General features: G+C 46.4%; 1 protein-coding gene across 1 annotated transcript; it reads right to left on the bottom strand.

Annotated features, from left to right (window-relative positions):
* Positions 1-3,622: 3,622 nt before the first annotated feature.
* On the bottom strand, positions 3,623-8,907 carry TRIL (TLR4 interactor with leucine rich repeats). Its single transcript, XM_075922147.1, has one exon. It carries the CDS (start codon positions 8,438-8,440, stop codon positions 6,128-6,130), a length of 2,313 nt encoding a protein of 770 aa, XP_075778262.1. The 5' UTR covers positions 8,441-8,907; the 3' UTR covers positions 3,623-6,127.
* Positions 8,908-13,806: the final 4,899 nt, after the last annotated feature.

Below are 13,806 nucleotides of genomic sequence, written 5' to 3'. Positions count from 1 at the left end.
TTCTGCAGATACGGACATCTATTTTGTACCCACGCAGGGCTCTACAGATCTTAGAGTCACTGTGGATAGTTCTTTGAGAAACATCCACTGAATATGCAGCAGCAGTAAAATAAAAAAATAGCAGAATGTTTGGAATCATTAAGAAAGGGAGAGCTAATAGAACAGAAAACATCATATTGCCTCTCTATCAATCCCTGGTATGCCCACATCATGAATACTGTGTGCAGATGTCCCATCTCAAAAAAAGATACATTGGAAATGGAAAAGGTTCAGAAAAGGGCAACAAAAATTAACAGGGATATGGAATTGCTTCTGTATGAGGAGAATTTAACAAGACTGAGAATTTTCAGCTTGGAAAAGAGATGACTAAGGGACAATATGATTGAGGTCTATAAAGTCATGATTGGTATAGACAAAGTAGATAAGGAAGTGTTATTTGCTCCTCATAACAAGTACTCGGGGTCACCAAATGTAATTAATAGACAGCAGGTTTAAAACTAACAAAAGGATGCACTTCTTTACACAATACAATGTCAACCTGCGGACCTCCTTGCCAGATGGACAAGACTATACCAGGGTTCAAAAAGAACTAAACAAATTCATGGAGGATAGGTCCATCAATAGCTGTTAGCTAAAATGGGCAGGGATGGTTTCCCTAGCCTCCTTTGCCAGAAACTATGAATGAGTAACAGGGAATGGATCACTTGATGGTTACCATTTCACCAGGCACAGTTGTAGATGTGGGTCCAGTTCCAGGCTGTTAGCTCTTGGTGAAGGTCAACAGAGAAACTCTTACCTGTTAAGTACAGAATATTTTAATCATCATCTGTGATGCAAAAGGGTTCCTGGGCTTTACACTTAAGCACAAAAACTACCAAGCTGTTCTTCCTTATTTAAAAAAAAAACTCTCAAATGTTTATATCTTCCAGTTACTCTCTTTCCTTTCCTGTCAGTTATAAAAACAAGTGATAGATCCTGCTTCGGGGAAACAAACCTGCAGGATTTTAACAGGGTCCTATAATTATTATTTTAATTTTTAGTTTCCCGTCCTTACATTTTCACCCATTACATTTATTGCAAATGTGATTGATTTATGTGAAATTCTGTGGGTGTACCTATTGCAAACCACAAGGTAAAGCTGTCTGTATGGATTAACCCTATTAACATGCTGATTCTGACTTTGTACCTGCTGTTTTTAACTTTGGTCTGATTTTGATAATTAAAAATTATGCAATTGCAAATGACAATCTAGAGAGATAAACCTTGGGTTTATTTATTGGGCTTTTAGGGGAATAAGAATGAGATTTATAAAAATCTCTTTATTAAAAGATTCAGAGGGGTAGCTGAGTTAGTGTGTACCGGATAAACTTAAAATATAACAAATAGCATGGTAACACTTTAAAGACTAACAAAACATGTAGATGGTATCATGAGTTTTTGTGGGCATAGCCCACTTCTTCAGATGTGTTACTCTACAATTGGCATTGTGGCATTCTGTGTCTATTGCATCTCTATTTCCATCACACTGACTTCAGTATACAAGTGTTGTTTTCTGCCAGCCCAGCAAACTCAACCCAGTCTCCAAAAAGTCAACCTCAGTAGGGGCGGTTTCATGTAATTGTCATGGACTCACAGGCCATGCCTACACTTATCTGTATAGTCCTGGGTGGGAGTCGGGGGAATGCCTTTCAGTGTCATAGCCCTTCTCAGGGGTCAACTCTCTCTCAGGGTTAAGCCCCTCCACCTCCTAGGACTGTACCTCTCTGAGCTTTCAGCATGCCTGTCTCTAGCTGGAGTCCCCGAAGTGGCCAACACTCGCTCTGGAGCCCTGAGGCCTCCCCCTCCAGAAAGAATAATGCCATCCTGTTCTCTAGACCCAAGCAACTCTCAAGTCAGCAGAAACAAAAGGGCTTACTGGGCATATGAACACAGCATAAGAACACACCACTGGTAGGTCTGGCATCCATCAGCACAGCATGTCTAATTCTTTCCTGCATCCAAGGAGCTGCTGCCTGTTCTCCCTTCCCAATCCTCAAACATTCTCCTTCCAGTCAAGTCTCTGATATTCCTCCCCAGTCCTTTGTCAGATCCCTCTCTTCTCTGCCTCTCCTCCATCCTTTGTCTGGCCCCACTCCTGGCTGGAAACATCTGGTCAGGTCACCAGGGTCCTCTCTCTCTCTCTCTCTGCAACCTATTGTCCTCCCACTGCCACAGAACTGGCTGTGCTGTCCAAGATGGATCTCCTGGTCACCAGTCGCTGAAGTCTCCGTTCTCCTGGTCCCAGTTCCATGCTGGTCCCTGTAATAACAAAACTCCCTCTCTGCACACCTCATTAAACCAGTAACACTCAGGGACAATGATTCCCAGATCCTCTGCATGCAACCACTGGAACCCTCCTTCCCTTACTCTCCACAGTAATATATCTGTTTAACAGGCCAAATCAGATTCTCAATTGAAATCTATTCCTTACAGACAGTGACCTTCATGAAGCACATGCAAAACCTGTTTGTAGCCAATGCCTTTACATAGTAAATAAAGGATCTCACTTGTAGTTGGAGCTTTCTAAACAATACTGATGATTAGGTAAGTAAGAACAACATCAAGCTCACTTTGAGTTTTGAGGTTCTTCTGCAGCGCAAAGTGTAGCACAGGTCAATCAAAATTTATTGTCACTAAAATCGGATACAACTCTGAATATAGATCATGTTGATCAATTCAGTAAAAATTTTTATTTTACATCTTCAGTTTTTAGAGAACTGCAGTGGAGAAAAAAGCACATATAAATGCTATTATTTTACTGGTGAAACAAGAACTATGTAAGAATGTTCCCATAATTCAGTAGTTTAACATTTGTAAGTCCAGGCCCATGGCACAAAACCATTTACTGATCATGAAAGAATGTGTATGGCTCTGAGCGGAAAACAGTTTATCAAAGTTAAGAAACAGACATTTAAAATCATTCCTATCATTTTGCTAATCATCTTGGGTTTTTTTACTCATGATGTTCATTATGGCTTTGATGTAAACTGTCAGAATGAAAAATACAAATTTCTATAAGCCCAGAATTTTAGAAGGTATGATCCATTCAGTACTATCTCTAGCAATTATTTGAGAGGGACCATTATCAGAATTCAAGAAAATAATAAATAAAACTGAATGTATTCTAGGGTCCAACAGGATCAGCCAGTCTCATAAACGTCTTCAATCACTGTGAAATCAGAAACCATTTCTCCAACAGTAATAAATATTTGTTGTTAACCCTAACATTTCATGAGATATCAATATTAGAGATGACCACTTGTACACTGATCTAATAATACATCATTGAACAGAGGTCCAAGATGGTCTGTACCAACCCAGGAAAACCTCTGACTAATATAATTTTCCGTACTTTCAACTTTAGCATATATCAAGTGTTTCTTTTCTGATATTAAAGTATTTTGCTTAAGCCAAAATCATCCTAAACCAACCCAACAAAGTATAATGAAAAATATGTTGAGAAAACATGATAAGAATAAAGTAAGACGTAAGAGAGTGCTGCTTTGGGTAATGTAAAACCAGTTATAAACTAAAACCAAACTGGGTATTTATACTGTATCATTTTAAATCAATCTGGAAACAGTTTTCCTTTTACCAAATGGGTTTATTGACACACTGATCATAACCGTGTACAACATGTATGCATCTCCTATTATAAGAATATCCAGTGACAGAGTTAAAATAAGTGTGCTATATAGTTTAATGCTACTGAATCTTCATTTAATTTTAGAAATAACAATGGTGTTGTCCATGGATAATCACATTGACCCCATAGATATCTGACAATAAAAGAGTCAAGAGTTTAGACACTTAAGTCAATTTAAGGACTGAATCTTCATTTCTTCAATCCAAATTTAATTCAGTCTTTCATGTTAATGATTTTAAGTGACTATTTTCCTGCATATGGACTGTAAGAATTGGTCCTTAGTGTCCATAAAAAGATATGGCTTCACAAAACTTTAGACTGAGTGTGAAATCAATAGAAAAATTCCTACTGAAGTCAATAAGATCAACATTTCACTTTGAAATCCACTTTGCATATATAATAGATAAGGATTAAGTCAAATTCTCTCAATGCTCCCTCTTCTCAGTATTTGGACCAGAAACATTAACAAATTATCTCCATGGCATGATAGGTTCGTTCCCATTCAGTTGCTGGACTCTCAACAAGAGTATTAATTACTATGGTGTCCTTTGTAAATACTTGTTCATTAAAAGGTAAACAGACACCACTATTTTAGCCAATTTAGGCTACTGAGCCATCAGCTCATCCCCCCCCCCCCACCCTCTCTTTCCTCCCCACCCCCCGCTTTCTGGTCACCAGCAACCCAGGTCAAATATGAACCAGTGACAGAGATCTATGACTCCATATTCTATCTCTGAACTCTTGAGCCATTCAGTTCAAGAGTTCATTTGAGGCTCTAGGTAAAATGAATAGGAACAAAAGTAACATCACTGCTCTTGGGAACATATGCAAGTATTTTAGAAGGAGCTCACTATAACTGTAACCACAGTTTGGACCTTTTTTAATTAGCTCATTTCTAGACCATGCAAAAAGAATGTAACCTACACCACCATGTTTAATAGTGGCAGAAGCACATTTCTGTAAATATTTAGGGAAGTAAATCTCCCAGAAAAATAAGAGCAGCTGACCATAAAATCACTAATACTGCTCAGAAAACAAAAAATGTATTCAAATAAAAGAAATATACTACTGCAAGAGATTAACTCAAGATAAAGATTTAACTTTACCATTAACTCAAGTAGGTGAAGAAAACACTGAAAACAGAGTAACATACAAAAATTAATGATTTCACAGTGAGGTACAAGTACATACAAAACTAATTTTAGTACAGTAAAACTAAGAGAATTTCTTATTAGCATAAATTTGTTTCACATTTCTGAAATATCCTCCACGTATTACTTTTAAAAAAGGAATGCATCTATGCTATCCATTAATCGATAATTCACCTTAGTATCCACTCATATAGCTACGAAGATGTATTATTTGTAAAGGTCAGTGATTCACTGACCAAGCATGTACCTAGACTACTAAAAACACATTAAAATGTAGACGTACCAAGCAGTATTTATTTAAAAACACAATTTTGAAATAACTCCCTGTAAACATGTTATAAAACTTGTTAGTTTTCCTTAGTGGTGTCAGCAATATATTCCTGCAAGACTAGAAATCAGTTGCATTATGGCTTTTATATAAAAAGGTATAAAACACACACACACAAATTGTCTTCATTCCACTTGAGTTAAAACAACCACATCACTCAAACGCTCCATAATGTTCAGATTTGCTGAATTCAGTAACCATGGTGCTGTTCCTAAATTTTATTCCACCAACAGGCTTTGGAAGAGATTATGGGTTTAGAAAGTCAGCGTTCAATAAACTTCAAACATACTTCTTGTATCATATCAGCAATCTGGGTTATTTGTTTGACCGGTGAAAGATAAACCTGTACCTTGTTAAACAAAAAACAAACACACACACAAAAAAAAACACAGTGCAAGATTATCCTGAAAGATACAGTACATAAACTGCTGGCTCTGAAGACAGATTCCCCACCTGCTGCTACATGCATTAGCTCTCATACCCTTCTGCTCTTCTAGACAGCAATTATTTTACTTCTTCAGGTTAGTGATTTTTTTAATCTTCAAGGAATTACTATTATTTTAAAGGATTTCCTTATTATCAACATGCCAGACCAAACCCAGCTCAACCCCTCCTGGTATCTAAAATGTGCCCACAAAGCGAACTCAGCTCCCTCCTACCTGCAGGAAAGAGCATGGATACATAATTCCATTGCTGCAGTCTCAATAGAACAAGCTTGGATCCCCTATGTCAGCTCGACCACATGAAGTGGCAATAAACTGGAAAGCTCTTAAGAGGCTTTTACCCCATCTCAGCCCACTCCCACTCTGCTTAGCAACAACCTTAATTTCCATGCACCCCTAAATACACTGAGGTGGCAGGGGAGGGATGAGGAAAAAGGGTACTACAACTCCCAGCCAGACCTGCTGCACCATGATGCCAGCACAGGGCCAGCTGAGAGCTGTAGTTTCTGTGGCTGTCCCACTAGTCTGCAAATCGTTGTGGCAGCAGGTGATCCTCCCCTCGCCGGGCACTGCCGCTGTCAGCAAAGCGCTCACAGGGAAACTCAATGAGATCGGCCTCACTGAGAGCACAAGCAACAGCACTGCGGGGTGGACGGTGGGACTGGAAGCCAGAGAAGTCAGTGGAGACACCAGTGCCCATAGAGCGGAGTGGCCGGCGGGTGGAGTACATCTGCCGCACGTGCACCGGCGCTGCCTGCCGCCGCCCCTGTACCTTTTTCCGCACCAGGCGGGAGGCCCAGGCCGCCAGGGCCACAAAGAGCAACATCGCATTTACTGCTAGCAACACCAGTGTGAGGAGTTGCTGGTCTGGGCCGCCAGCTGTGCCCCCCTCAGACAGGGTGACCAGCCCCACACAGTGGTCCCGGGGTGCCACTGGACAAACGCGGCCACCCAATATCCCCTCCACACAGACCAGATAAGGGGTATCAGGGTGCAGCTCCTGCAAAGTGGCAGATGGTGCGCTATGTTCTGCCAAGTACACGAAGCGCTGGAACTTGACAGTGGCCCCAAAGCGGTCAAAAAGAAGCCTGAAGCGCACAGGTCCCAGCAGGCGGGGACTGCGGTGGGGCCGAACTCCCCAATGCACAGTCACTGAGCTGGTGCTCACTGCTTCAACTGACAAGTTACACAGAAAGAGTTTATTGAAGTCACAGGGGTCAGACACTAGTGGAGCTCCAGCCAAAGAAGGGGATAGGTGGTGCTTCCCTGCTCGCCGAGGCCATGCAGGGCCAGCCAGAGGAGGGGGTGGTTTGGAGCCGGCCAGCAGATTGGTTAGGGAGGCTGTAGGGGTGGGCTTGGCTCTCCCACTGCCTCGGGCTGGTGCAGGCCCCTCCTGAGTATCCAGAAAATGCATGGTGGAGGCGGAGGGCAGGGAGTCGGGTCCCAATCGAGCTGGGCTGTGACTGCTGTTGACCCTGAACCTCTCAGGGACTGTGATCGGCTGCCACTGTTGCTCCCTGGGCCACTGCCCTATTGCAGGTGGCAGGGAGGGAGACAGGGAAGCCCAGTCATGGCAGGTGGTGCCATCAGGTGGCAGCAGCTGCGCATCCTGAAGGTAATCAAGGTACTTGCCAGCCAGGGCAGGTGGCAAGCGGCACTGCACAAAGACGGTGAGCAGTCGGCCCTGTGAGTGCCGGGTGCCCAGCCAGTGCTTCAGGCCCCACAGGTGGCAGTCACATCTCCAGGCATTGCCATCCAGCTCCAGGCGCTGGAGAGCCAGGCTTGAGGTGAAGAGCTCCCCAGGCAGTGCAGCCAGAGCATTGTCACGCAAACTGAGCTCACGCAGCTTGGGCAGGTGGCCAAAGGCAGCAGGATGCAGAGCAGCCAGCACGTTGCGGCTCAGGTCCAGCACCTCCAGACTGTGCAGCGGCTCCAACAAGGTGGCAGGCAGGTGGCTCAGCAAGTTCCCATCCAGCTGCAGCTCCTTCAGTAGCCCCAGCCCAGCAAAGGCATCTGGCGCCAGCTGAACTAGCCGATTGCTGCTGAGTGAGAGCTTGGCAAGGCCTGGCAAATGCTGAAAGAGGCCCCCACCTAGCTGCTGCAGGTTGTTGCTGGAGAGAAGCAAGGTACTGAGTGAACGCAGTGGCCCAAATGTGTCTGGGTAACGCAGTGAGCTCTGTTGGTTGCTGGACAGGTCGAGGAAGCGCAGCTTGGTGAGGCCAACAAAGGTTCCACGACTCAGCCACCGTATATGGTTGGATTCCAAGTGAAGGTAGAGTAGGTTGGGCAGCCCCGAGAAGGTGGCTTCACCCAGTGATCCCAGCACATTGCCATCCAGCCGCAGCTTGACCAGGCTGCCCAGACCAGTGAAGGTGGTGGAACTCAGGCGGCTGATCTCATTAGCATTCACATAGAGGATGCGCAGCTTGGCCAGCGAGCGCAGGGTGCCGGGTGCCAGTGCCACCAGCCGGTTGTTGCCCAGGTAGAGCTCCTCCAGCAGCACCAGGCGCTCAAAGGCTTTGGGGTGCAGCCAGCGGATGCGGTTGTACTGCAGGTCCAGGCGCTGCAGCACTGCCAGGCGGTGGAAGTCGAAGGCGGAGATGTTGGCGATGAAGTTGCCCCCTAGGCTGTAGGTCAGGATGCCCTGGGGGTCGGCAGCCTTGGGCACCACCCGCAGCCCCCGGTTGGTGCACAAGAGGTGCTGCTGCTGCTGGCAGTCGCAGGGCTCCGGGCACATGGGCTCCACGGCGGGCGGCAGCAACAGGAGGGAGAAGTAGCCACAGAGCACCCAGGGCAGCAGCAGCATCAAGCCGAGCCTGCGAGGCGCCTCCATCCCGGGACGAGCTGCGGCGGGCTGCTTCCCCCGCCGGCTTTGTGTCTCTCCTGCATCCCCCTTCCCCGCGGCTGCTACTCGGCCCCTCCTCCGCTCTGCGGGACAAGGGCTGAGCTCCGCCGGCCGGCAGCGCGCCCTGCCCCGCTGCGGGGGCTACTTGTTGCGCTGGCTGGGCGGTAGCGGTTCGGGATCTGGGGCAGGAGCCGCCGAGGCCCCTCTCGAGCCCTCCTCGCTGGCCCGGGGCTCGCTGCAGCAGGACGGGGCAGAGCTGGGGGGAGCCCCGCGCGGAGTCGTGCCAGGGAGTGGAGCGGAAATTCGCGCTTCCCACGCCGAGCCCGGGGCACGGGCCGCTCGGGAGGGGCCGGACTTCGCAGGGGGAGGGGCGGGACATGAGGGGGGGGGTTTGAACAGGGGCTCCTTCTCGGAGCGCCGGGAGCGAGTTACCCCCGCCCCTCCTCCGTGGCCCCGCCCGTCCGGCTCCCAACCGCCGCGCCTCCCCGGCCCCTCCCCCCACGCTTCCAACCGCCTCCCGGCCCCGCCCCAGGCGCGCCGGCCGATAACGCGCTGCGGTTCCAGTCCACGAGGCGGGAGGCAACTGGCCCCTTCGAGTTGCCTGTAGGAGCCGGCGTGAGGGCGAGACTCGGCGCCCCCCACAGATGCGGCTCCTGTGCCGCAAACGGCCGGGAAGGCACCGGGCCGGGTCCCCCGCAGGAAGGGGGCCGCGGAGCTTTCCCCGGCCCGCAGGTGCCCGCCAAGGCGCGGGAGAGTTGGCAGCCCTGCCAGGCGCCAAGGGCAGCGCCGTAAGACCCGGCCCCTGCCCCCAGGCGCTGACAGGCGGGGGGCAACTTGCCCCTGCAGGGAGCTGGCGGGGAGAAGCAATAAAAAGTCCCCCCCCCCTTCAATGTACAGCCCAGACCTGTCTGGTTCCCTCATTGTTTTAAAGCACGTGCGGGGAGAGCAGGCAGAGGAATGGGCACCAGCAGGTGGCGGGTGGGAAGATGAGGCGCTGAAGGCGTAGTAACGGGGGGCAGAGCGTGGGCACATGGTGCTTGAGGGAAATCCAAGCTTGTGAGCTTATATTTTACTTACAGAATTAGAAGCTCTGTTTGGAGGAATAAATAAGTTTGCTAAGTGAATGTAATCCCTTTCCTTTCATACAACTCGGGGGGGTTATTTTCTTTTGTTTTCCTAGCTTGTGGATAATAATTGTATTCAGCTAACACGCTTGATTCCTAACATTCCCAGTGAAGAATTCTATTCCTGCTTTCCAACTTAGCCTTGACCTTACATTGGATATATTGATTTTCCAGTCTTTAATATCCAGCTCAAATAATATGAGAAGTTGACCCCTAAAGACATAAGCCTTTGAAGATTTATTTCCTGGTTGTCAGTTCTAGTACTCTGCCTCTAAAGATTTTTTTTTAATGATGTAGAATCCAATCCGTTGGTGGATAGATTTCTTTTAGCTCAAATTGACTCATTATCCAGTTTATTTAGAATAATTACTCAGAAAAGTGACTCTGTAAAATGCCATCTTTATCTGTCCCTTGAGGATTTCCATCCGAAATCTGCCCAATTTACAAGAGAAGGGGGAAGGGTCACTTGACTCATTAATATAATATATGGAGATATATACCATCTCATAGATGAGGGGTTTTCATAGATCAGGGGACTGGTGCACCAAATCCTGCCCTTCCTCCCTGTTAGAGTTGTTTTTTCTTTTTGTATCCTTGCAGATACTGAATGGTGAGAGGAACTGAGCGCACGAAGATCAAAGGGTGCAAACGGCACAAGCTGCGGATCACACATGCACAACCCGGCTGAACACAGCTATGTAAAGTCTCTGAACTGCGGTGCCGGGACAAGCCCAACACCATGAGTTGAGCACTCGCAGGGACCCATCTCAAAGAACCATCGTTACTGCATGAAGGTGAGTAACTTCTTCTTCCTCACTTTGCATTTGTTCCTAATCCTCAAAGGCCCTGATAAAACAGGTCTTAAATGTGCAATACTACTAGTAATTTAGAACTTTCTAAAGTATATTAGTTTATAACCTATTTTCTTCAACTGGACAGCCTCTGGAGTTGTGCTGTTCAGAGAGAGGGACAAAAATATACTAATACCATTTTTAAGGCAAGATTGAAAGTGTGGTTTCTGTCTTACATATAGAAACAAGAAATGAATTAAAAAAATCAGTATAATTAGACCAAACAAAAAAAATTAAGGAACAACTAGCCAAATATTTTTAAAAAGCAAAGAAAATCTGTAAGTACATCAGAAGCAGAAAGCTTGCTAAAAAAATCCATGGGACCAGTAGAGAGTTGAGGTGGCAAAGGAGCACTCGAGGAAGATAAAAGCCACTGTGGAGAAATTATATGAATTCTTTGCATCACTCTTCAGTGCAGATGATGTGAGGGAGATCCCCACATCTGTCTCTTTTTTTTAGGTGACATATCTTAAGAACTATCCCAGACTGAGGTGTCATTAGCGGAAATTTTGGAGCAAATTGATCAGGAATAAGTCACCAGGACTAGACACTAGTCAACCAAGAGTTGCATAAGGACTCCAATATGAAATTGCAGATCACCATGCTCTGAGTGTCCCTAGCCTCTCATTGCCAGAAGCTGGGAGTGGATGAAAGGGGATGGATCACTCAATGACTGCCTGTTTTGTTCATTCCCCATGAAGCACCTGGCACAGGCCACTGTCAGAAGATAGAATATTGGGCTAGACAACCCATTGGTCTGACTCAGTATGGCCATTCTTACATTCTAGCTCCAAAAAGGAACAGTAAAGGTGGCATCTTTTACCTCAACAGATATGCTCCTAAATTGGATTTAGTCATAATAGCTTAAGTTAGTAGAAAATATTAGTTTACTTTTTTTTTACTCCTCTTGGCAGAATAGAACCCATATACCCAAGGAAGACTATCATGTATTCTTTTTCTTCTTGAACATCATTAATAAAATTGTTTACTAAATTCCAGCCAGTTGCATTTCTGCAAACTCACCATCAATACTTATTAGATGTCAGAAGACATACAATGAAATCAAAGGTACCACACTAAGCATAATCTGACCTTTATAACTTGTGATTATGTATGAAGAGGAAAAGAACCACAGTGAGTCTGTAGGAATGTGGTGCCCACCACCGAACTATTGCATAGTGGTTCATAAAAGTCAAGTTTGAGGACCATGTGGCTGCCCTGCAAATGTCCAGCAGTGAGTCTCTTCTGACAAAGGCCGTGGATGTTGCTACTGCCTTGGTGAAATGTGCCCTAGATAGGGTCTGAAGGTGCTTGTTGCGGATCGAATGACAAGTCATGATGCAAGAGACTATGATCCTCGAGAGATGCTGGGAGGATAATGAGTTGCCCTTGGAGCGATCTGCCATGGATACTATTAGTCGGTCGGTTTTGTGCCAGGTCCGTGTTCTGTCTATATAAAATGCTATAGCTCGACATACATCGAGGGTATGGAGTAACAATTCTCAAATAGAGGCATGTGGTTTTGGATAAAAGATAGGTAAAATGATGGGTTCGTTGACATGAAATTGTGAAGCGACTTTAGGGATGAAGGCTGGATGAGTGCACAACGTGATCGAGTCCTTGTTGAAAACCGTGAACAGTGGCGTTGCCATTAGTGCCACCAATTCACTAACCCTACGGGCGGACGTGATTGCCAATAGGAGTGCCACCTTCATGTTTAGCATAGATAACAACGTGGTGGGCTAGCAGCTCAAAGGGCAGACACATCAAAGTGTCCAGCACCAATTCTAAGCTCCAAGCAGAGGGTATGGGTCTTTGGGGGCATGAGGGATGGGTTAAGGTTTGCTATTCCCTTAAGCAATCTCTTGGTCAAGGGGTCAGCAAAGATCAACTGCCCTTCTATGGTTACATGGAAGGTGGTAATTGCTGATAGGTGTACCCTCAGGGTAGAGTTAGAGAGGCCTGCTTGGTCAAGGGAGAGGATATAATCAAGGATTTTGTGCATCGGTGCTGAATATGGTTCGATGTCAGTGTTGTTACACCAAGCCACAAATATCTTCCACTTTGCCAGATAAGTCCTTCTTGTAGCCTCTCTTCTACTGTTCAACAGTACTTCACTGCCTCTGAACAAAGGTGCTCCTCTACTTTGAACCAGCTAGGAGCTACGCTGTGAGGTGGAGGGTCTTTGTCCTGGGGTGTAGCAGGGACCCCTGGTTCTGAGAGAGGAGATCTGAAGGTGTGGCAAGGGGTGCGGTGGTAACAGGGACATCCCGTGTAGAAATGGGTACCAAAGTTGTCTTGCCCAGGCTGGTGCTAGGAGTATGACTCGGGCTGAGTCCTCTCTGATTTTCTGTATCACCCTCAGAATAAGTACCGTCGGTGGGAACGCATAGAGCAGAAGCGCTTCCTAGCGAACTAGCCTATGCCTCCTCTCGAACAGTATAGGTGACATTTCCTGTTGCCGTAGGTCGCAAAGAGGTCTATTCGTGGCAATCCTCAAGCTTGGAAGATGTTGTCCAGAACATCGGGGCCGATTTTCCACTTGTGCTCATGAGGGAAGTATCTGCTGAGAGCATCTGTTATGACGTTGCTTGTGCCTGGTAAGTAGGACGCTATTAGGGTCCATAAGCAGATTGCTTGTGCACAGAGTAGTCAGGAGCGTGCTCTTCCTTGTCGATTGATATAATACATAGTTGCTATGTTGTCTGTAAGAACTTGAACGGTCGTGCCGGTAATGTGCATCCAGAAGTGTCTGCAAGCGAGGAATTCGGCTTTTAGTTCCAGAGATTGATATGGGAAACGGCCTCCACTAAAGACCATCTCCCTTTCATGGACATGCCATTAATATATGCGCCCCAGCCCAGAAGGGAGGCATCTGTAGTCAGCTGGCTTGATGGCTGTTGATGTTTGAATGAAACCCCTGCTAGTAGGTTTTGGGGGTTCAACCAGTAACCTAGCAATCTGCAAACTAAAGCGGTTGGATTTATTACCTTGTGTGTGCTGTGTTTCGTTGGAGTATACACTGACACCAACCAATGCTGCAGACAGCGGAAATGAAGTCTGGCATGTTGGACCGTGAAGGTTGTGGCCACCATATGCCCCATGAGGCGGAGACACATGAGCACGGTCACTGTAGGGGCATGGATGACAACCGTGGCCAGTTCTTCTATAATCTGAAAACGTTCTTGAGGTAAGTATGCACGCACAGTGGTGGAATCTAGACATACACCAATTAAATTTATAATCTGCGTGGGATCTGGAGACGATTTTTGCTCATTGACTATAAGCCCAAGCGATTGGGAGGTTTGTCTGGTTATTGTAGCCATGTGTAGTGCCTCTTGCCTCGACTTGCCTTTTATAAGGCAGTTGTTGAGATACG

This window comes from Pelodiscus sinensis, chromosome 2 (assembly GCF_049634645.1).
Source record: "Pelodiscus sinensis isolate JC-2024 chromosome 2, ASM4963464v1, whole genome shotgun sequence".
Classification (NCBI taxonomy): domain Eukaryota; kingdom Metazoa; phylum Chordata; order Testudines; family Trionychidae; genus Pelodiscus; species Pelodiscus sinensis.
This window is presented reverse-complemented; position numbering and strand designations above follow the sequence as displayed.

What these genes read in the sequence shown, in the direction of transcription:
- TRIL (XM_075922147.1), bottom strand. Translation starts at nt 8,440, where the DNA reads ATGGAGGCGCCTCGCAGGCTCGGCTTGATGCTGCTGCTGCCCTGGGTG.